This window comes from Trichosurus vulpecula, chromosome 4 (genome assembly GCF_011100635.1).
Source record: "Trichosurus vulpecula isolate mTriVul1 chromosome 4, mTriVul1.pri, whole genome shotgun sequence".
NCBI lineage: Eukaryota > Metazoa > Chordata > Mammalia > Diprotodontia > Phalangeridae > Trichosurus > Trichosurus vulpecula.
Window position 1 is genome coordinate 14,681,012 of NC_050576.1, and position 23,257 is coordinate 14,704,268.

The following is a 23,257-nucleotide window of genomic DNA, read 5'->3' on the forward strand; positions in this document are numbered from 1 at the left end:
GGAAGGAAGGAAGGAAGGAAGGAAAAGAAAGATGGAGAGAAAGGAAGAGAAGAGGGAGATGTTTTGAAGGTAGGAACAGTAAGCCTTGGGTTTGACTGGACATCAGCTGAGATGAGGGAGAGTGAGGAGCTGAGGATGACGCCCAAGATGAAAACCAGGGTTACTGAAATAACAGTAATAGGGAAGTTTGAAAGAGAGGTGGATTTGCGGGGGGAAGGATGAGTTCTGTTTTCAACACAATGACTTTAAGATACCTATGGAACATTCAGTTTGGAATAAACAAAAAGCAGTTGGTGATACAATTAATCAATAAATATTTATTCAGCACCTACTATGTGTCAGGCACTGTGCTAAGCCCTGGAAATGCAAAAAGACAGTCCCTGCCCTCAAGGAGCTTACAGTCTAATGGGAGAGACAGCATGCCAATGAATATGTACAAACTGTCTACAAGATAAATAGGAAATAATTAAGAGAAGGAATGCAGTAGAATTAAGAGCTGGGGCAAGACTTCCAGTAAAATAGGGGATTTTAATTGGGACTTGAAGCCAAAGAGGTCTGTAGTTGGAGCAGAGGAGGGAGAATGATCCAGGTATGGGAGACAGCTGGGAGAATGTCCAGAGCTGAGAGAGGGAGGTCTTGCTCATGGAATGGCCAGGAGGCCAGGTCACTGGACTGAAGAGTGCATGGCAAGGGGTAGAGTCTAAGGAGACTGGAAGATTGATGTGGGGCTAGAACTTAGCAAAGCAACAAGGAGGAAAATACCAAGGAGACATTGACCTGTGAGTCACCGGCATAAACCAGAAGAAGCTGAGGAGAAAAGCAAGAGGGAATGTAGAGTGAGAAAAGACAAGAAAGCCTGAGACAGAACCTTGGCATAGACCCATAGTCAGGAGCATGATACAGATGATATTGGAGGAACAGAGTGTGAGAAGGAGCAGTTAGCAGGTAAGAAGAAGCAAGGAGAGAGTACAATCATGGAAACCAGAGAGGAGAGTATGGAGGAAGGCAGGATGCTCAGGTTTCAGATGCTGCCACCGAGAGGTCAAGAAGGATGAGCATGGTTTGTGCGTGTTCTCCTTTGGGATGCATGCTTCTGGTACAGGAGTTATGAGTAATTTCACAAGGAAGTAGGTAAAGAGAAATGGAGAACAGAAACATGATGGGGTAGAAGAAGGGACTCAGGAATTCAAGTAGGAGCCTGGACTTCAAATTGTAGCTTACTATTTCCCATGTCCTTGTGAAGATTCCTTGACTTCTCTCATCTTCAGCTTTTATTAAAATCTGATTGGACTTGGGAATTCATTGCTTTAGAGAGTTCTCAGCTAGGAATTTTTTCCTACTCATGCCGATTGGCACCTTCTCTACTACTCATCTGTAGCAATGGAAGCATTGCTTCTTTCTGGGCCTGTTTCCTATCTAGTGAAAAGAAGGGGTTGGATTCGATGGTTTCTGGGTCCCTTCTGGCCCTAAGTCTTCAATCTCTTGATCCTTCTGATCTAAAGTGACATGACCTATCCCTGGTCAAATATCCAGCATTTATCAGAGGCAAGACTTGACCCCAAGCCCTCCTGATTCCATATCCTGCTCTCGATTGGCTATGTCCCCCCTGGTGCTTGGCAGTTCTGCACTGTTGGGGAAAAAACAAAACAGAACAAAACAACTGAGTTTACAGAGTCAAGCTCAAATGTCTCCAACACTTCCTGGAGACTTTCTCTCCCAGGGAGCTGAAAATAGCCTTCGTTGTTTGGCCTGGGGTTCACCACGGGGGTCTCTCTTCTTTTGCAGGAAGACAAAGATTTGGTCCATGGGAATGTATGTGCCAAAAATGTCCTCTTGGCCAGAGAGGGCCTGGATGGTGACTGCAGCCCCTTCATCAAGCTCAGTGATCCTGGGATCCCCATTACCGTGCTCTCTCGACAGGGTATGTCTGCCTGGTGCTAGCTCAGCTTTCTGGTCAGGGTATGGGTGGGGATTGTTTTTCCTCCTTTTGGGGGTGGGGGATGGCTCAAAAAAAGCCATATAAACATCTTCTCCTGGAATAGTGTCTTGCCTGTGCTTATTTTGAAAGTCACTGTTGCTTCCCTTATCTGCTGACTCTCTTTAAAACCTGATGGTGTTGTAAGAGGAAATGGTAGACCAGTTAGGCAGCTGACCCAAGCCCAGAAACCCAGCGGATGTGTCCTTTCAATTAACATGAAGTGGCTTGTCAGAGGCCTTCATGAAATGTCCAGAAGCCCAGGAAATGGTGCAATCAGAGGTTCAGGGTGGTGGTTATGGTTGGGAGACAGTGAGAACAGGCTGATTTACCCTGTTTAGATTCCCCTGATGCCCTGATGCCTTCCTCAGAAGAGGAAGACAGGTGAAAACCTGCCCAGAGCGAGGCTGGGAAATGAGGCAGGTCCCAGCCATGTTTGTGACTAATTCAGTTCAGTTAATTGAATTTGAATTATTTGTATGCATATGTAATATATTTGAATAATTTGAATTCAATTTGAATCATGTGTATACACATATATTAATTTTAATTCAATCCAATTAATTTGATTAGAATTCTTTGTAAGCATATCTTTGAATAATTTGTGTTCGATTCAATTCCATTTGAATTATTTGTATACATGTATTAATTTGATTTCAATTCTATTTGAATTATTTGTAAACATATATTAATTTGAATTTAATTCCATTAATTCAATTCAATTTAGTGAGCAGCTTTGAAGTCCTTAGTATGTATTAAGGATTTCTGTGCTGGGGCTGGGGCTCCAGATACAGTGAGGGAAACAATACGGCATTCCAGAAGGTCCTCTTTAGAGCCCTAGGGGAGCCACAGAGATAAATGTGGTGAGGTTATAACTGGCAGGGGAATACCACACACACATATATATGGGCACACACACGTGCACACATGCACACACACAGGGACACCTATACACACACACATGCACACATGCACACACACAGGGACACCTATACACACACACGTGCACACGGACACACACGTATACACGGGGACACACGCACAGAGGGACACACATGGGGACACACACAGTGACATACACACACGGGGACACATACACAGTTTCATACACACATGGGGACACACACATAGGGATACGCATGCATGCATACACATGGAGACACACAGGGACACACATGCATGCACACACATGGAGACACACATGGGGACACACAAGTGGGGACACACACATGGGGATACACATGCATGCATATACATGGGGACACACACAGTGACATACACACACGGGGACACATACACAGTTTCATACACACATGGGGACACACACATAGGGATACACATGCATGCATACACATGGAGACACACACAGGGACACACATGCATGCACACACATGGAGACACACACGGGGACACACACGTGGGGACACACACACGGTGACATACACACATGGGGACACACACATGGGGATACACATGCATGCATGCAGATGGAGACACACATGGGGACACACACATGGTGACATACACACGTGGGGACACACACATGGGGACATATACAGTCATGGGTGCACACACACACGGGGACACACACACACAGAGACCATTATCATAGAATGAAATAGAACAGAGGAAGGGCGCAGAGGTGAATCTCTATAGATGGATGCCATCTTTATGTCTTAGATGTCTGAGCCCATGAGCACAGATGTACCTGTAAAAAGTGAATTTCCAGATGCTAAGGCAGGAGAATTCTGGTCTCTTTGTAAACTAGATTCCCTTTGGCACCAAGATTACCTGGTTCAGAGGTTGCCAATCAATAGATAAACTTATTTATGAAATGGTACATTTCCCTACCTTTCCCTAGCCCTGCTTTCCCTATATTTCTCTACCCTTTATCACTTCCTTCCTCTACTCCTTACCTCCAAGCAGACATTCAAGATGTCCAGATGGAGTTGGTAAAGACTGGAACATCTTGGTTCAAATTGTAGCTCCATCATTTAACTAAAAGTGTGGACCTCAGCAAATCATTAGCCTCAATTTCCTCATCTGTAGAATGGGGATAAGAATACCTGGCATCATCTACCTCATGGGAGGCAGCATGATGCAGGGGATAAAGGTAGAGCTTGGAGTCAGAAATAATTGCCAAGATCCCATATTGGCTGTGTGACCCCGTACAAATGACTTCACATCTCAAAGGCCCCAGGCAAGATTCTAAGTCACCAAGGAGGCACCAGCTGCCATCAGAATCCCACAACAAAATCACAAATGTGAGCAAGAAAACACAAAACCCAAAGAAACCCACCTACTTCCCAAGGCTTCTGTGAGGAATCAGTGGGAGGCAGTGTACCTAGCACAGTGGAGTCCTAGATGTTGAGTCAAAGGACCTGGGTTTGAATGTTGGCTCTGCCATCTTGAGACCTCTGTGACCTTGGGCAAGTAACTTCATCTTCCTGAGCCCCTCTTTCCTGGTCTGTAAAATGAAGGTCTGGACTCAATGACTTTGAGGATTCTAAGATCCTCTGGATAATGCAGGGGATGGTGGCACTTTGTGATCTCAAAGCAAAATAGAAACTTGAGCTGTTATTTTTAGAACATTTGGCTGGCCAAGCCGGTGAGGTCATCATTAGACGAGGAAAGACACTTTAGTGTGGGCTTGAGGCAGGAGAGATTTCAAGATGTGTATGACTTTCACTCAGAGGCTAAATTATTGCCTGGGAAAAAAAGGAGAAGGAGGAGGAGGGGAGGAGAAGGAGGGGGAAGGAGGAAGACAGGAGGAGAAGCAGGAGGAGGAGGAGGAGAAGATGAAGATGGTGAAGAAGATGAAGATGGTGAAGAAGATGGAGATGATGAAGAAGAAGGAGGAGGAGAAGGAGGGGGAAGGAGGAGGAGGGGAGGAGAAACAGGAGGAGGAGGAGGGTGGAAGAAGAGGGAGGAGGAGGAGAAGGAGGAGGAGGGGAAGAGAAGCAGGAGGAGGAGCAGGAGGAGGGAGGAGGAGGAGGAGAAGAAGATGAAGATAGTGAAGGTGAAGATGGTGAAGAAGAAGGAGGAGGAAGGGGGAGGAGGAGGGAAGGAGAAGGAGAGGGAAGGAGAAGGAGAAGCAGAAGAAACAGGAGGAGGGAGGAGAAGGAGGGGGAAGGAGGAGGAGGGGAAGAGAAGAAGGAGGAGGAGCAGAAGGAGCAGGAGGAGGGAAGAGGAGGAGGGAGGAGGAGAAGGAGAAGATGAGGAAGATGAAGATGGTGAAGAAGATAAAGATGGTGAAGAAGAAGGAGGAGGAGGAGGAGGGGGATGAAGAGGAGCAGAAGGAATAGGAAGAAGAGGAGAAGGAAGAGTAGAAGAAGAAGATGACAACATCTTTACGTATGTCTTGTGATGTAGTTGTGATACATCAGTATTTTTCCAGGTTTACAGATGACAGAGCCCATCCCTGTCCATGTCCATGGTCACACAGCCAGTGAATATCAGAGGCAGAGTCTGAGCCTGGGTTTTTCAAACCTCTCAAGTCAGTTTCAGGGTGTTCATTTAAGAAACTAGAATTTCAATGTTGTGTTTGTGTGGAATCTTTTTTTTTTTTTTGGCAGAGTGTGTGGAACGGATCCCATGGATTGCACCAGAGTGTGTGGATGATTCCAAGAACCTGAGCGTGGCTGCTGATAAATGGAGTTTTGGCACAACCCTCTGGGAGATCTGTTACAATGGAGAAATCCCCTTGAAAGATAAGACGCTAGCAGAGGTAACTAGAGAGATGAAGCATTATTAGGCACCAGGCACCATTCTAAGGGAGTTGGATGCAAATCTAAGTAAGCAAACTTGCTGACAATACAAGCTTGGTAACTGTCAGTCAACAAGCATTTATTTTGTACTTACTGTGTGCCAGGCATGTCCTTGTCCTGGAGGAGTTTAAATTCTAAGGAGGGAGGAAAACATGTGAAAGAAAGCTGGGTGTGTGTGCGTGTACGTGTGTGTGTGTGTGTGTGTGTGTGTGTGTGTGTGTATATAATTGGTTAGGAAGTAAGGTGGAGGTCTGGAGCTGGGCATGATAAAGCAAAAGCTCAGATATACCAGCCTGGTTCCAGAGCTATATTCCAAGTTCCCTCTGGAAAGAAGTTGGGATGACAAGTGGAAAACAAGTGGTGGTAGGGCTTGGAGAAGCCTCCCCCTGTTTGCGATGCTTCATCATCCTACAACTGCTTGTGAGGTTTGTGGCACCAAACACGATTTGGTCAACGAGCATTTGCGCCAAATGTTATGCTAAGTGTTAGGGATGTAAAGAAAGGCAAAAATCAGCCCTGTCCTTCAAAGAGCTCTGCTTCCGATGGTAGAGAACACTCAAGCCACATGCAAGATCTCTATGGATAAATGGGAGGTCATCTCCAAGGGAAGGTACTAGCATTAAGAGGAACAAATAGATGAATGAAACCTTCTGTCCCAAGGGAACATGGGTGCTTCCCTTGGGTCTTTACTGCTTCTAGCGCCTCACTTGTGTCGCTCATCATTGTCTTTCAGAAAGAGCGATTTTATGAAGGTCGAGTTATGCCGGTCACGCCCTCGTGCAAGGAGCTGGCTGACCTGATGACTCAGTGTATGAACTACGACCCTAGTCAGAGACCCTTCTTCCGAGCCATCATGAGAGATATCAATAAGCTAGAAGAACAAAGTAAGTCCTTCCTTGCTCTGATGATGCTAAGCAGGCGTCCTGGAAGCTGGCCATTGGTGTGTTAGCACTCGGGAGCACACGTGACCCGGTGTCCTTGTTAAAGCATGTGTCCAAATTGTAAAAAACAAATAGCTTAAAAACAAAGCCTTTCCTTTTCTACTTTTCTAGACCCTGATATTCTTTCAGAGAAACAACCAACAACTGAGGTAGATCCCACCCATTTTGAAAAACGGTTCTTGAAGAGGATCCGTGACCTGGGAGAGGTAAACACACAGGAGTAAAGGAACGCCTTCTGTTGGATAGCATTTTTCATGTTCTGGGTGCTTTCTCATCCATCACTATTTTGGACTCAGAGTAACCATGGGAGATGGGGAGAGTAGGTGTGTAAGTGACTCCCCTCAGGGTACCTGGCTGGCAAAGGGTAGTGCCAAGACTGGAACCCAGGTCTCCAACATCCTAGACCAGGGCTCTTTCCACTGGGCTACTTCTCCAAAAGGTCCTACTGGCCAATGAATCCTGTCCTGTGACCTATGAACCCTAATACCTCATTAGGGAAGGCGGCTAGTGGATGAAGTGTTGGAACAGTCAGGAGGAGCGGAGTTCGTATCTCCTAGCTGTGTGATCCTGGGCAAGTCACTTGATAAAATGGAGGAGCTGGTGGAGTGGTGGAGGGGGTCTCAGCATTTATTAAGTACTTACCATCCTACTGTGTGCCAGGCACTGTGCTAAGTGCTTTACAATTATTATCTCATCTGATCCTCACATAACTCTGGGAGGTAGGTGTTCTTATTATCCCCATTTTATACATGAGGAAACTGAGGCAGACAGAGGTGAAGTGACTTGCCCAGGTTTACACAATTAGGAAGTATCTGAGGCTGGATTTGAACTCAGGTGTTCTATGCCATTGTCTCTGACAGGGTACTGAAACTGAACTTGGAAGGAAGTCAGAGATTCTAGAATAGAGGTAGAAGTGAAGAGGGAGTGCATTTCAGGCATGGGGAACATCCTGTGCAAAGGCATGGAGATGGGAGATGGGATCTTGTGTATGAGGAACAGCAAATAAGCTTGAGTCTGAACCTGCTCTCTGCCCTCTCCCTCTCTGTCTTTTCCCCTTCTTTCCCCTCACTCCCTTTCCCTCACCCCCTTCCCCTCTCTTCCTCTCCCTCTTCCCTGTCCCCCTCCCCCTTCCCCTCTCTTCCTCTCCCTCTTCCCTGTCCCCCTCCCCCTTTCCCTCTCCTCCTCTTCCTTCTTCCTCTCCCCCTTTCCCTCTCTCCTTCTTTCCCCTCCCCTCTCCCTCCTTCCTTTTCTTCTCCCTTTCTTCCCTCTCTTCCTTTTCCTTGTCCCCTTCTCCCCTCCTTCTCTTCTCCCTCCTCCCCTCCCCTTCTTCCCTCCCTCCCTCTCCCCTACCCTTCTTCCCTCTCCTCCTCTTTCCTCTCCCCTGCCCCTCTTCTTCCTCCTCCCCTCCCCTTCTTCCCACTCTTCCTCTCCCTGTCTCCCTCTGTTCCTATACTTCTTCCCTCTCTCCCTCTTCTCCCTCCTCCACTCCCCCTCTTCCCTCTCCCTCACTCTCTCTCTTTCTCACCACCCAGGGCCACTTTGGGAAAGTTGAACTCTGCAGGTATGACCCCGAGGGAGACAACACTGGTGAGCAGGTTGCGGTCAAGTCTCTGAAGCCAGAGAGTGGGGGCAACCAGATAGCCGACCTGAAGAAGGAGATCGAAATCTTGAAGAACCTTTATCATGAAAACATTGTGAAATACAAAGGGATTTGTACAGAGGATGGTATGAGAGGCTTTCCTGGGGGGCAGGGTGGGGCCTGGCTCAAGCTGACATCAGAGCTTGATGTCAGGATGCATGTGTGGGGCGGGGGAATAGAGTGAGGGGGAAGGGAAGCTGAGCTTCGTGCTTCTGCCCTGCTGGTTGACCTGGCCTGTCTCCCAGTGTAAGACCCAAGTCCTTGTCCAAAGTAGCATTTAGCACAGAGTCTGGAATACTTTGGAAAGGCGCCCAATGCTGTCCCTCCCAGCAAGCTTCCCTTCAGTATCCAACCCTTTGAGCTGCTTCCTCCAAGCAAGGAAGAGTCCTGGACAGTTCTAGACTTTTAATAATTTCATGTGACCACTGGTATTGCTCAGCTGAAAACACCCAGTGTTTGGCCTACTTTCTTACTCTTGGTTTGAGATCTATCAGTTCATTAGTCAGTCAGTGAACAAGCATTTATTAAGCACCTACTATATGCTTCACTAAGGGCTGAGGACATACAGAAAGGCAAAAGACACTGAAAGAACCCACAGTCTACTTGAGGGGAAACCATGCAAACCATTAGGTAGAGAGTTCCCTCAATAAAAGGATTTGTTCTGTAAAACTTGGACTCAGTCAAAAGGCCACACCTGAGGACCTAGAGGGCCACACGTAGCTTCAAGGCTGCAGGTTCCCCAGCCCTGGTACAGGATAAACTGGAAATAGCCAAGAGAAGGAAGCTGTTAGCATTGGATTTCTCATTGTTCTGTCATGCGGTCATCAGTTCATTCAAAACACATATGGTCAGCACCTATCTATGTGACTTGCGTTTCACTGGGGGCCAGGTGGAGGTGTGATGCAAAGATAACAGCCACCATTTCGGGCTATTATCTATTCTCTCATTGGATCCTCTCTGGGACCCTGTGAGGAAGGGCTATTATTATATCCATTTTACAGATGAGGAAACTGAGGCTCCTGGGTTAAGAAGCTTATCTTGGACAAAGGGGCCAGTAAAATGTCTGAGTGGAGATTTGATCTCTGGCTCTAGAGCCCACACTTTCCACTAGACCAAAATATCTCCTTCAAGTACCAAGATAAACAGGCCCTACCTTCCAGTGGCCTACATGGTCTGAAGGATACGGGCTCCATTCATAACTGGTAATGTGTCTTTGAAATTCATCATCTAAAAGAGAGTTGACTTCTAACCTAGTCATCTGGGTTCCTTTTCTTATGGTTTATTTGGAAGCCAGCAGGAAAATGAGTTCATCAAAGAGCAGCAGTTTTCCTCCTTAGATTCTTAGGCTTAGTTTTTATTCATTTATTTATGTACTTATTTATTTTTAAACAGGAGGGAATAGGATTAAGCTTATTATGGAGTTCCTGCCTTCTGGGAGCCTTAAGGAATATCTTCCTAGAAACAAGAACAAAATCAGCCTCAAACAGCAGCTGAAGTACGCGGTTCAGATTTGTAAGGTAAGAAGGGGCCTGTTATTGGATGCCCCCCTTCCCTGGGAAACTAGCTCTCCATTGGACAGTGAGCAAACTCCCTTGAGAATGGCCTGCCCAGTGTTCTGTTTGTCATTCAATCATTTTTCAATCATGTCTGACTCTTCATGACCCCATATGGGGTTTTCTTGGCAAAGACACTGGACGGGGTTGACCATTTCCTTCTCCAGCTCATTTGACAGATGAGGAAACTGAGGCACACTGGGTGAAGTGACTTGCCCAGGGTCACTCAGCCAGTAAGGATCTGAGGTCATTTTTGAACTTACTCCCGGACTGGCGCTCTGTGCTCTATGGCAACCCCTAGCGGCCTTTGTGGTTTGTCAGTTTTTCACCTTGCTAATTGGATGTTTTATTTTTACAAGGTCATAGGATCTTGCATTTCGAACCACAGAGGACCTTAGGTTAGCTGAGAAAAATGAGTCTCCAAGAGGGAGGGCCTGTCCAAGGCCATACGGCTCATAATTAGTTTACAAGCGCTTAACCATGTGCCAGGCACTTTACAAATGGCCTTTCATTGGATGCTCACAATCCTGGGATGTAGGTGTTGTCAGTGTGGCAAGCAGGCCACCAGGTGGCACCATAATGGACAGAGCACCAGGCCTGGAGTCAGGAAGATTCATCTTCCTGAGTTCAAATCTGACCTCAGATGCTTACTAGCTGTGTGACCCTGGGCAAGTCACTTCACCTTGTTTGCCTCAGTTTCCTCATCTATAAAAAGAGAAGAAAATGGCAAACTGCTCCAGTATCTCTGCCAAGAAAACCCCAAATGGGGTCATGGAGAGTTGGACACAGCTGAAAACCACTCAACAACAACAAAAAAAAAATGTGTTTTTTCTAAATCAACCTGTGGCTTGCAGGATCCTTTCTGTATAGTTTAGTGGCCCCAGGATGGAGGATCAGGAATTGCTGGTCTGGGGCCCTGCCCTTGCATGGTGGTTCTGGGCAGAATTCACCAATGGGAGAACGGCCCACAGGGGCCGTCAGGAAGCACTGGAAGCCTGGTGGCTTAGTCCAGAGGAGCAACTGGGATTTGAACCCAGGGCTACTGTAGGGTTGGAGTCATTATGGCCCAGTGGATAGAGTGCTGAATTTTCTTAGGGAAGAAAGCCCTGCACAGATGAAAGCACAGGGAAAGTACTTGATTTGTTTGTGTCCTCTTATGACAGATGGCTTCATCAGGGTAGGAATTACTAGGGTGGAAATGCCTTGCTCTGATGCAGAGCCATGACCCCTCTCCAAATTGCAGTCTGGGAGGGTGGCCTGGTGGTCCTGAAAAGTTAAATGATGTCCAGGGTCACACAGCTAATAAGTGTCAGAAGCAGGATTTGAACACAGGTCTTCCTGATTCCACATCTGTCCCACGTCTACCAAGCCATGTCATCCCTCCAAGGTGTCATTGCTGGGTTAAAAAAATGAAAAAAAAGATCCTTCAGTCTGTACAGATGGTCATTTTTGGTGAATATGGCATGGGAGCCTTACTCTCTTTTTCCTTCCTCAGGGGATGGACTATCTGGGGTCCCGTCAGTATGTCCACCGAGATCTGGCAGCAAGAAATGTGCTTGTTGAAAATGAGCACCGTGTCAAGATTGGAGATTTTGGTTTAACGAAAGCCATCGAAACAGACAAGGAGTACTACACGGTGAAAGATGATAGAGACAGCCCTGTCTTCTGGTGAGGAACGGGGCCGAAGTAGCAGTGATGACACAGGGCATCACTTGAGCCTGGCAGCAATCCGACGAGGCTATTAAAGCCCCCATTTTATAGACGAGAACACTCATCCATGTGGTATGGAGGTGATTTGTGGTTGTCAAAGACCACAGAGCCCAATATCCCACTGATTTGGAAAGGTTTAGGGTCCAGTGAGAGATTCTTCCATCCATTTCATGGGATCTCAGAGGTCATCTAGTGCACCCTCCCCCTTTCCAAATGGGGAAATTGAGGCCCCTAGCAATGAAGTGACTTTCCCAAGGTCCTTTTTCTTCCATTGTTTTAGAATTAGCCTGGCTGTTTGGAAAGGCTCATCGGCCTAAGATTGGGCAGAGGAACTCATGAAACCATTTGCTAAGATTTAATGGAGCACTGTTGCATAGTGGACAGAACTGGCCTCAGTCGGGAAAGCCTGGGTTCATCTGCTGCCTCTGATACATGATGTCTGCACGACCCTAGCAAGTCTCTGACCCTGTCAGCGCCCCAGGCAGCCAGACTTTATATTCCAAAACTGCCTTGGGAAAGGGATTTTCCTCATCAGAGACTTCTCTATGTTTATGATATCTTTCCCCACAGAAAAAGGGTGGCTGTGGGAGGACTAGCTGAGGCACCAGGGAAAATGCGAATCCTGGAAGTAGCAACGTTCTGTCACTTGCCTCTCTATATACTCTTAAGGCTAAAACAGCGCCTTCCTCACTAGTTCCAAGGAGGTGAAGAATGCAGATGTTGTTATCCGTGAGTTATTGAGGTCAGAGACAGAGGGTCTGCGAGGTGAGCCCCAGAGCCGGGTCTCTAGACTCTCCCCCAGCTCGCCTGCTAACTCTGGTCTGTTTCATTTGTGATCAATGTCTGTCAATTTCTCACTCCAAGAAATCATGTGATTGATATTGTCTTTCCTTCCAGGTATGCTCCAGAATGTTTAGTTCAGTGCAAATTTTATATCGCCTCCGATGTCTGGTCGTTTGGGGTCACGTTACATGAACTCCTCACCTACTGTGATTCGGAATCCAGTCCCATGGCGGTAATTGTTTTTCTTGGCTTTTTTCCCCAAAGCTCGCATGAATAAAAGGAGCCCCTCTCACCACCCTGACCCTCCACTCCTGACTAATTTCCTAAGTCTTTTAAAATGGGACGTTATAACACAGGGACTTAACTCAGGTGGAAAGAAAAAACTGATTTTTTTTTTTCCATTTGAATTGGTTCGTTCAACAAATAAATATGGAATACTTGTGCTACATGTTATAGAATAGTAATAATCTAGTCCTGGCCTTCAAGAAGGTGGGAAAATAAGAACAGTAATAGTATTTCTGTAGTGCTTTAAGGTTTACATATGTTGTTATCTCATTTAGTCTTCATGAAAAAGGTGGGTGCTCTTATTTGTCCCTGTTTTACAGATAGGGAAACTGAGGCTGAGAGTTTAAGTAACTTGCCTAAGGTCACACAGCTAGAGTGTATGAGGCTGGACTTGAGCGCAGGTCTTCCTGATAGACAGCTCTTAAATGCCAAAGAAGAGGCACAGAAAGGCAGATTCCTGAGATCAGGGGAAGATGTGGTCATTGTAGCCTGGAAGGGTCAGAGATGTGAACTAGACCCTGAAGGATATCAGTTAAGTCATTATTATCAGTAGTATTATTATCATTAGTAGTAAGTAGTAGTAGTAATAGCAGCAGCAACAGTAATAATAGAGGGGTGGAGAAAAAAAGTGAAAAGGGAGGATGGCACCAGATTGATGAGGGCCCTGAATGCCCAACCAAGGAAAGTGGACATTATCCTATAGGTAAAGGAAAAAGTAAAGCCAGTTTTACTGCTTATCCTTAAAACAAGCAAACAAACAAGATATTGAGAGTGAATGTGGGATTACATGCTGTCTTGGGGGGGAGGAGGGAGGAGAGGGAGAGAAAATTTCACAATCAAAAACTTGTGGAACTCAGTGTTGTAAACTGAAAATAAAAAAAAAATTAAAAAAAAAGAAAATTAAAAGAAATTGAGAGTGAGGCAGAATTGTTAACTAACACAGCCAGGGTCAAATACCTTCAATGGTTTTGTTTTGCCCAGATGTTCTTAAAGATGATCGGCCCAACTCAAGGCCAGATGACCGTCACAAGGCTTGTGCGTGCATTAAAGGATGGAAAACGTCTGCAGTGTCCACCTAACTGCCCAGAAGAGGTATTCATGGGACACTCCATTGTATCACACACCAAGATGTTAAAGACCATTGGGTCAGATAGGGATCCTGGGTGGAGAGGAGGTAGATGATGAGGGGGAGGATATTCCTTAAAAGATACATTTCAGATGCTAAGACATGAGGGGGAAAATATCACTCCACACCTTAAGCCAGAACTCCTACTCTATATTATGTCTTCCTCTGTCTTTATATATGTTTTGCCATCTCTAAGCCCACTAAGGCAGGTAGAACCTTGAGACTGAATGTGGTGTGACTGAGTATATTACCTTTTCCTGCATTCAATGTAGCCTTTAATTTTTATGATTAAATTCAACACTATAATGTCAAAATGCTATAAGAGGTAATTTTGGCTATAATTGAGCAGTAGGAATTGGGGGAAGGATGTAAATGAAGCATGAATGGTCTGCACATTCCTTTCCAATCTGGAATTTGATCAATCAACTCCAGGCTTGTCGTTATATCTATAACCTTAGACTTCATCCTCAAACTGGATTACAAACAGAACTGGTAGCATTTTGAGTTTGTGTGTTCAGTGGGTGAACCAATAAGCTTATTGACCTTTGCAAATTGCACCCAGTTCAGTTACATCTTTCTGCCATATACTCTCTAAGCTAATTTTAAACAATCTATTTTTTGACTCATAACTTTCATTTTTTAAATCCATTTTAAAAAGCAATCCCAAACCGAACCAACCCTACACTAACGTTTTTGGTATTGCTGTGTTTTTACAGGTTTACCAACTGATGAAAAAATGCTGGGAGTACCAACCAAACAATCGAACATCCTTTCAGAACCTCATTCGTGGATTTGAAGCACTTATAAAATAAGATCCAATCGATCAAACATTGCTTTAAGTGCCTACTGTGTTCAAGGCACTCCTCTAAGTGTTGGGGCATGAGCATCCCCCAAAAACATTCTTTTGTTTGTACTGCTCAACAGTTGGTGGTGTGCCCTCTCTAGAAGTCAAGTCCCTAAGCTCAGTTAGTGGGTGGGGAGGGTTCTTTTTTAAAAAAACAAATTTAAAACATTCATATTCTCCCCAGATTTGGTCATTCATTTATAAACTTTATTGAGTGCCTACTGTGTAAAGGGGGGCTTAATATCTTCAGGTGGTTCTTTATAGGCAATGATCATGGAATGGTGACAGATATAAGAAACCCACATTTTAAGCACTCCTCTTATTGGAAGCTGTCCACCACCAGCCACTGGAGCTGGTGGCTCTCATATCACTGGGCTTGCTGGTTGCTGATGATTTTAGTAACACTCACATTACTTCTCACAAGAATGGCATTTCCAGCAACAAGAAAGCTGGCCTAAATCCTCTCTGAAATTATTTGCTTTCACTGATTGTTATGAATTATGATATTAAACTGAGTCCATTCTCCTAACTTGTCAAATTGAGGCAAGGGCTGTAGGCTTCTCAAGTTACCTTTCATTGTACATACAAACTTCCAGTATCTATACAAATGGACCAAACCTTCTGTCAAATGCCTGTTCACACACCGCCCTTTGAAAATGAAGGGATTCTACTTGAGTGCTTTCTCTCCCAAGTCACCTTCTTGGATCCCTGGTGACCATCTGTAAAAAGACTGGCTGGGCAAAGGGATGCAACCTGGGCCTATTGGACAGAGCCTCTTTCTGTCTGAATCTGAACTGACTTGGGAATCGAATGGATGGTGTTAATTAACCTTGTTATCAACATGTCCTAACCAGCTGAGCTAGAAGAGCCCTAATACCACTCAATAGGCTTGCTTTCTTTTCATTTAAAAAAAACGCAGGTGCACCTTTTTAATTTTCAAACTTTGTTACCTAAAGAAATTCTTCCTAAGGATTTTGACACTTCAGGGGTCCAGGTGGTTTTATAAAAACCTCTGTGGTTTTATGTTGGATGGCAACATTTAGATACACAATATAAATCGTATTATACTTTAGGGTGTTCCTGTACGTGACACGAAAAAGCAAAATGCCTTTATGTAATGGGCATAGGCACAGAGCCAATAATCATTAGAGGGAGCTGCTGGATATTGACCACATCCCCATCATGTGCAACAGGGATGCCAAGACGATGTAGCAGATCGCCACCTAGAGGAATCTCACCGCTTGGAACCTAGTGCGGGCAGAAAGGTGCCGACTTTGGGGATTGCTTGGGGATAGCTTGCTTGCCAGTTAAAACGATATGGTCGCCAATCTAATGTGAACACGAATGGTTTTAAGGAATGTCTGTCTGAAGAGTCATTCAGAACTCCATAGTACTAGCGTGCCACTGCTTTTCACCTTTTTATCTTGAAAATGCTTTTTGGAAAGATTCGGGGCTGGCAGTAATGAGAGAGACAGATGGACAGACGGGCTCTTCAAATCTGTGCAGTGAGCTAAGGACTTCATTTTATACCCTTGCCCACATCTGTGTGTTTGTATGATGCAGGTAGTGGAATGTTCCAGCATTACCCACAATTGTACCTGTTTGGAACCTGTGTACGACCTATATGCACTTTGTTACTCTTTATACAAATAAATCTAATAAAGAATTGACATGCATATGTCTTTTTAATATTAAGAATTTGATGAACACAGAGCATTTTAGTTTGATTACATAGAAAAATAACTATAATACAGAATTTTTATGGATTCCCCCCACCCCCCAGTAATAGGCCAGGTGACTGATTATAGTAGTAACAAGCAATAGGAATAGCCCAGATTAAAAAAAAAATCCCCAGTAACCCCAACTCTGTGTTTTAGGCCAGGTTTTCATTCCTCTCCACAAACAAACTTTGATGGGTCTGTGCAGCTGCTTGTTAACAGTCCTGATTTTAGAGTTTTCCTTTTTTGCTTTCCTGTTTGCTTCTCTTGAGAAGGGCTACTGATCCCTGAAAACATTCAGTGCAAGGCAGGAAGGAACAAGGGAGAGGAAAACATGGGACATAGATCAATTGTGAGCGAGTTGTTGAATAATCACATTATACTGCTCAGTATGAGAGACAGCATGGTAGGGTTGCACTCAGGACACCTGGTGTTCAACGCTCTCCTCTCCATTTGCACCCCCCCTCCTTGCTGGGTGACCCTGGGCAGACCACTTGACCTGCAGCAGATGCCCATATGCCAGCTTCACTGGTAGAGGAAGTTTCTCCACCGGGAGTTCCCTTTATCAATGAAATCATGAATCTAGTCCCAGCCTCACTTGATAAATCATTTGCAAGTTGAAGAAAGAGCTACGTAACTACACCATTAGTTTAATTTGCAAAATGTCTGATCAATCAACAAGCATTTATTAAGTGCCTACTGTGTGCAAGGCACTTGGCTACATGCTGGAATTAAACAGATGCAATTTAAGGATAGGCAGGAAGGTAAGCAAATTAAAATTCTCTACAGAGTACACAAAGCATGATGAAGCATCAACACCATATGACATAATGAAAACAGGGCAGATTTTCTTCAGGTCTCAATAAAAAATCTGAAAAATGGCCGAGGACACCTTTAATTCCATTTTGCACAAGCTTGGAATCCTTAAAGAGCCAGGGTCTGTGTGATCAATTACCGCATTTGTATCTCACACATCTGGAAACTTTCTGGATTGCAGGGGCTTCCTGTATCCTTCAGACATTGTGGCAGTACTGTCAGTTACCGTACAGGTGAGGGTTTGTACTGAAGATCGTGAATTAAAGTTTAGGCTCATGGGGGAGGGAGAGGAGAAACAAACATTTATTAAGCACCTACTATGTGCCAGGCACTGTGCTAAGCGCTTTACAAATACCTCATTTGATCCTCAAGACCAAAGAGGTAATAAATACTGGTACCACAGTAGGCTCCTTCAGAGCAGTAACGATGATAATAATAACTAGCATTTATGTGGCGCTTTGACTTTTGCCAAAGCACTCACTTGTCTCATGGGGTAACAGGAAGGAAGATGCTGAGCGCCTGACTGCTTTGGAAGAAGGAAGGAGATGGCCACCAAAGTGACGGCTCGTGTGGCTAGTGGCTGAGTGACTTTGTGCCTCAGCTCTCTTTTAGGAAGCCTTGGCCTCCCTGCCAACCACGAGTCTGTGGTGAATCAAGGTCAAAATTCTTTAAGGGGTAGGAAGTATGGACCAATTCAAATCCACGGACACTTCAGAGGGCCAAAGGGCAAAGGCCTTCCCCCAAAGTCTCTAGAGCCTTTAAAACCAAGCTGAAGTTAGCCAGCTCCCTCGATTACCCAAGCCAAAAGAAGTGGTACCAACATCATCAAAATGAGTTTTTTAACAATTACGATAGAAAAAGAAAAGTGATTCTAGACTATTTAGTTGTTTTTCACTGTTTCACATGTAAGTTAAAAAAAAGTGATTTTTAAAATGCAAAATAATTCTCATACTTTCAAAGTAAGATAGCTACAAAAGAAATAAAGCTATGGCTAACCATCATCTACCAATCACACTACCTGTGTGTCTCAACGTGGAGTTTGTGCTGCAAAGCTGATTGTATGCCAGGAATTTCTTTTTGTACATAAAGCTTTCTCAAAACAAAGTCATGGCTGCTGCTTGAAGCATGCTTTTTTACAACTGTGGGAAAAGCTCAGACAACCATAGACTTAAGAGTTCAAAAGAACTTTAAAGGTCAATGGGTCCAACCTCTTCATTTCTAAGATGAGGAAACTAGGGAATTTAGGTATGCCTAAAGTCAACCAAGTGGTAACAGGAAGTAGTTGGGACTCGAATCCAGGTCCTTGGACTCCAAATCCAGTGCTTTTCCTGCTACATCATGATATCTCACACCTACAAAGGAAGCTAGTGGAAACAGGTCAGAATGAACATTGGCTTACAGGGTAAAATAAAAGAAAAAAAAATCAACCTGTCATTAGACTCCCCTTCTAAGGCTCAGGAAACAAGGGTTTTCTCTTTATTGCTTTAGACGATTAGAGAATGTATCAAAATGATTATCGGAAAATTGATTTCTGTAGTCAGAAAGTAAGGGACATTGTTAATCTCAGCAATCTATGATAAGTTTAACGCATTATTTGGGATGCACCTAATACTAGCAGGAAATGGTCTCAGTGGATGTCTTCTTTTTTAAAATTATTGCTTCGTATTTTCATTTGGCAAATCTGCCATCTGTGAAGCACTCAACGTTCCTCCTGGGAACGGTGATCTGTTTTTTTTTTTCCAAGGAGATGGCTAGTCTGGCCGACTTTAAGGCAGCGATGAACAGCAGAGGTCCTGGAAATGAGCTACGCGGAGCAGACGGGAAGACCGACCGATGGAGGGAACCTCAGTAGACGCGCTTCTTCTTTAAGTAGGATTCTGCATAATACCCTCCTGTGCCCTGAGAATGTTGGTCAGCAAATTCCACTGAGCTCCCTTCGGGGGCAGAAATGAGGTATGAGGAGCCTCGCTTTTCGTTTCTTAAAGGTGAAGAGACCTGGAAGAAAGTAACCATTCAAAAGAGGGACCAATAAAATCTTAAGCTCAGAGTTTGTCATTTATGGCAAATGTGTGTAGTGGACCCCAGCCCTCCAGTCAAACCAGCTCCCAAGACTCTTCTCATTTGATGCAGAAAAGAAAATGGCATAAGAAGCACCTGGCATCTTCCTCCCAGAAATTCACACTCTCATCACCGAAAATCTCTGGGAAAAAATCGTGCAGTGATTCTATAAAGCCTGAGAGGGGGAAGCAACAGATTATACACTACAGAGAGGAACAGATCCCATGCAAAGGAAGGTCACTTTCACTCTTCCTCTCTCCTCCATTTCTTTTCCTGAATAGTATGAATTTGAATCAAACTGTTTCTAGCTCCCTCTGTCTTGTTTCTATTCCCCTGCTACATTTATTTCTATCCTCCCTTCCATTTCCCTCTCCCCTCCCCCTCTCTTCCCTTTCCCCATCATTTCTCTCACCTCCTCTCTCCCTTCTTTCTGTCTCCTTTCTTCCCTTCTCTCCATCCTTTCCTTTCTCCCTCTCCTTCCCCTCTCTTCTTCTTTATCCTCTCTCCCCTTCTCCTCTATCCCTCCCTGTCCCTCACTCTTCCTACTCTCTCTCCTCTTCCTCTTCTCCTTTTCTCCATCTCTCTGTACTCCCTCTCCCTTCCCTATCTCTCTCACCTTCTTCTACAGCCTTCCCTCTCTCTTCCCTCCCTCCCTTCTTCTCTCTCTTGGTCTTTGTTATACAGGATGATTTTCTGGGGACAAGTGGAAGAACATATCTGAAAATGAAGGTGATGTAAAAAACAAAAGCTAGAATATATTTTTAAAAAAGCAAATAACATTTGAAAATTGTCCTACACAGGAGTGATCAATGTCAGTGCTGACAAAATTGCTTTCCAGATTGCCACCCTGACTCCAGCTTTCCTTGGTCGCAGCTTTGGCAAACAGAGTACAAAAGATCTGGTGTAGTAAAGACAACCATACACAAAAGGTGTACCAAAAACTGTTAAGGAAATAATATTAGAACCCTGTACATTAGGTGGCACAGAAGACAGAGCAGTGGGCCAGCAGTCAGGAAGACCTGAGTTCAAATCCAGTTTCAGACACTAGTTGTGTGAGCCTGGACAAGTCACAACCTTGTTTGCCTCAGTTTCGTCAATTTTAAGTGGGGATAATAGCAGTACCTAACTTGCAGGGTTGTTGTGAGGTGCAAATAAGATAATAGTTGTAAAGCACATATAGCAGAACCTAGCACATAGTAGGTAATACCTAAGTGCTTCTTCCCTTCTCTCCTATATATTTCCTGTTTTTGTGCTTTAAAACAAATTGATTAAAATTTCTAACAGACTTTTTGTTGATCTTGCAAAAATTTCCCAAGATTGCATCAGTTTGTGTTTCTCCATGAGTACCATGATATAGTTTTGGGGAAGAGTCAGTTTTAGTATGAATGCTGGACATGCAGAATTCTCATTTTACTTTATTTTATTTCTTATCAAGGTCCTTTACGAAAACATACAAAATTGCTTTAAGGTGACTTTAAGGACTATTTGTCTACTGAATTCTTTTTCAGATTCTAAAATTTATTCTTTGCTCTTTCTATAGTTCATATTCTAGGCCGATCAGCTAAATTCTTAAAACTGAAGGTGACATGTATGCCTTCTAGAGTACAGACATTTGTAACGGGAACAATTGTGGGCCTTTGTGACGCCAAAGCAGTTTTACTGTCCTCATTCTCTACCTGTGGGTGTCTGGTAACTCCCTTTTCCGGTATTTCTAAATGCTTCAAAGTCCTGAGAGGAAAGACCAGGAGTGGTATGCTGTGAAGTGCAAAATGTTAAGACCACTTATTTCCAAAGAAATATACAAAATATGATAAATAAATGTACCAATAAATACAAATCTATAAAAGAAGAGGCTTTTATCAGCATCATAGAACCTTAGCATGAGAAAGGACTTTGAAATCCATATAGTTGAGATTCATATAGTTCCAACCAGTCCAATTTTTCAATTAAATTCATTCTGAACCAGGCATGATTTCACCTGCAGATGAAAATGCTAATGAGGAAATCCTTTCTACCAATGCCTGGGACCCTGAGAGATTAAGTGGTTTGTCCAGTCAGATTGTCAGCATGTGTCAAATGTGGGACTTGAACCCTAGTCTTCCTGCTTCCAAGGCCAGCACTCTTATCAGTTTACCATGATGATCCCAGAATTTAGAGCTGGAACTTAAGAAAATGGAGGCCAAGGGAGCTTAAGTGACATGCCCATGTCATGGTCATGCCCATGTAAAGTAGTAAGTAACGGAGTTGAAATTTTAGCCCAGGTTTGCCAACTCCCAATCCAGAGCTCTTTCTGCTAATGTCCTGATACATAAATTAGAATTAACTTGGTGCTGCTTGCCATCAGAGTCCATAATAACAGAGAGCATCTAATTGTATCTGAACCAATTTAGTCAACGACTCAATCAATAAACATATCTTAACCTGGTGTTAGGTTTTGCATTTCTGAGCGCTTCCAACATTGTAGGAAAACGGAGCGAGCGCAGCTTCTCCAAAGGCTTGCTTGCTCCTTCCTAGCATTTCAGGAATAAATACCCCTGCAGAGTGCCATCCTTGAGACATTGTACAGCCATGATATTGTGGTGCCTATCTCTATTCCCAGGAATGTCTGATTCTCAACAAGAAATTCTTTAAGAATTCAGTCAACTCTTCACCTTTTAATTTGAATTTGAAGCACATAGTAAATGATACAAATGACACTGTCTTTGGACACCATTCAGTTACTTGGTGCATTATTTTTCTCTTCATATTTGCCAATTTTTTTCTCTACTCTTTATTCAGACCAAGGACGTTTAACCTGGTCTCCCTGATTTTCTAAAAAAAATTCTGATGACTATTTTTCCACATAATTTGTTTTCTTTGAAATCTTGTGTATTTTAGTCTATGAATTTAGAAACCCAATTCAGAGAAGGGGTGTAGGCCTCACTAGACTGCTCAAGGGGTCCAGGACACACCAAAAGGTTAAGAAGCCCTGGTTCAGTTTATTTTTCAGAATCATTATAATTTTCAGTTTAGCCAAATGAAACCTTCTGGTTTTATATTAATGCACACTTGTTTTCCTTCCTGATATCTATCCACCTTTGTATGTCACAAGAGGATTTCCTATTTCTTTTTCTTGGCTGTTGTAATTAACTCTCATGCTATGAATTTTATGGTCAACCACTTGCCACTCACTGAATACAACAGCAAACTCGAATTACAGACTTTGAAAAAGGGAAAGGACCCTCTTTCAAGCCCAAGGTTATAGGATTTCTAGAGACTTTCTGACTGTCTTTGTCCACGCCCATCATGCTTGGTGAGAGGTGCAGTTGGCAATGACATTGGTGTTGCATCTCACCTATTTATCCTTCTACTAATGAGTTTAGGGGGAGTGTTCTTAACGTTGGTCTTAGAGATGCGGCCTTTAAAAACAAAATTGAAACTGGAACTTGGTTTTACTGCCACTAGGTGGTAAGGCCTTGACCATAGCCACTCGGGGCACTGTAAGAAAGGTTTAAGCTTTAAGCAAGATTCACTGTCAGATGTCTGCTTTTTTAAAAAACACATAATTCTGTTGAATTGAAACACTTTAAAGATATCCTACTTATTAAACATAAATCTTTGGAGCAACTTTTGAAAACAGAGTTTGGGGTGGCACAATTTGGTCCTTTTCTCATGACCTTTGACTTTCCTTTGTCACATTACCCTGAATTTGCAGCTTGTCATCAAATCTTTTACAAGCAATTAGGTGTCACTTTTGGACCTGACTTGACATCCTCACCTCTCAGGTTGCTTCCCTTGGCGGTGGTAGCTTAGTGTAGCCTAGTAAGATTTTTTTGCCCGATGTTAATCTGGGGAAAATCAAGTTTACTTTTCTAACATTCCTAATGAGCAGCCACAGTTTGATCATTTACTTCCTTTTGCTATTTGGAGCATAAAAGAAAGACAGAATAACCAAATAATGTGGCGGCATCATCTGTACCTGTGGAGTGTATATTTATCTGTATAAGGCTTAATATCAACGCCCTGTCAAAATGCATCTTATAAAACCCAGTTCATCAGTCTC

General features: G+C 43.9%; 2 protein-coding genes across 3 annotated transcripts in view; one reads left to right on the forward strand and one right to left on the reverse strand.

The window, feature by feature from the left end:
• The window catches only part of JAK1 (Janus kinase 1), a 161,886-nt gene extending 145,593 nt beyond the window's left edge, over positions 1–16,293 (forward strand). For both annotated transcript variants that reach the window (XM_036756434.1, XM_036756435.1), the window contains exons 16-25: positions 1,786–1,921; positions 5,551–5,702; positions 6,476–6,626; positions 6,795–6,889; positions 8,216–8,408; positions 9,715–9,839; positions 11,371–11,543; positions 12,483–12,600; positions 13,635–13,745; positions 14,496–16,293. In XM_036756434.1, coding sequence (XP_036612329.1) covers positions 1,786–1,921; positions 5,551–5,702; positions 6,476–6,626; positions 6,795–6,889; positions 8,216–8,408; positions 9,715–9,839; positions 11,371–11,543; positions 12,483–12,600; positions 13,635–13,745; positions 14,496–14,591 — 1,350 coding nt within the window. In that variant the 3' untranslated portion in view covers positions 14,592–16,293. The remainder of the gene's footprint in view (positions 1–1,785; positions 1,922–5,550; positions 5,703–6,475; positions 6,627–6,794; positions 6,890–8,215; positions 8,409–9,714; positions 9,840–11,370; positions 11,544–12,482; positions 12,601–13,634; positions 13,746–14,495) is intronic.
• The window catches only part of RAVER2 (ribonucleoprotein, PTB binding 2), a gene marked incomplete in the record, with an annotated part of 96,437 nt that continues 89,469 nt past the window's right edge, over positions 16,290–23,257 (reverse strand). Inside the window, 1 exon segment of the mRNA XM_036754257.1 lies at positions 16,290–19,152. Within this exon segment, the coding sequence (XP_036610152.1) occupies positions 19,003–19,152 (150 nt within the window).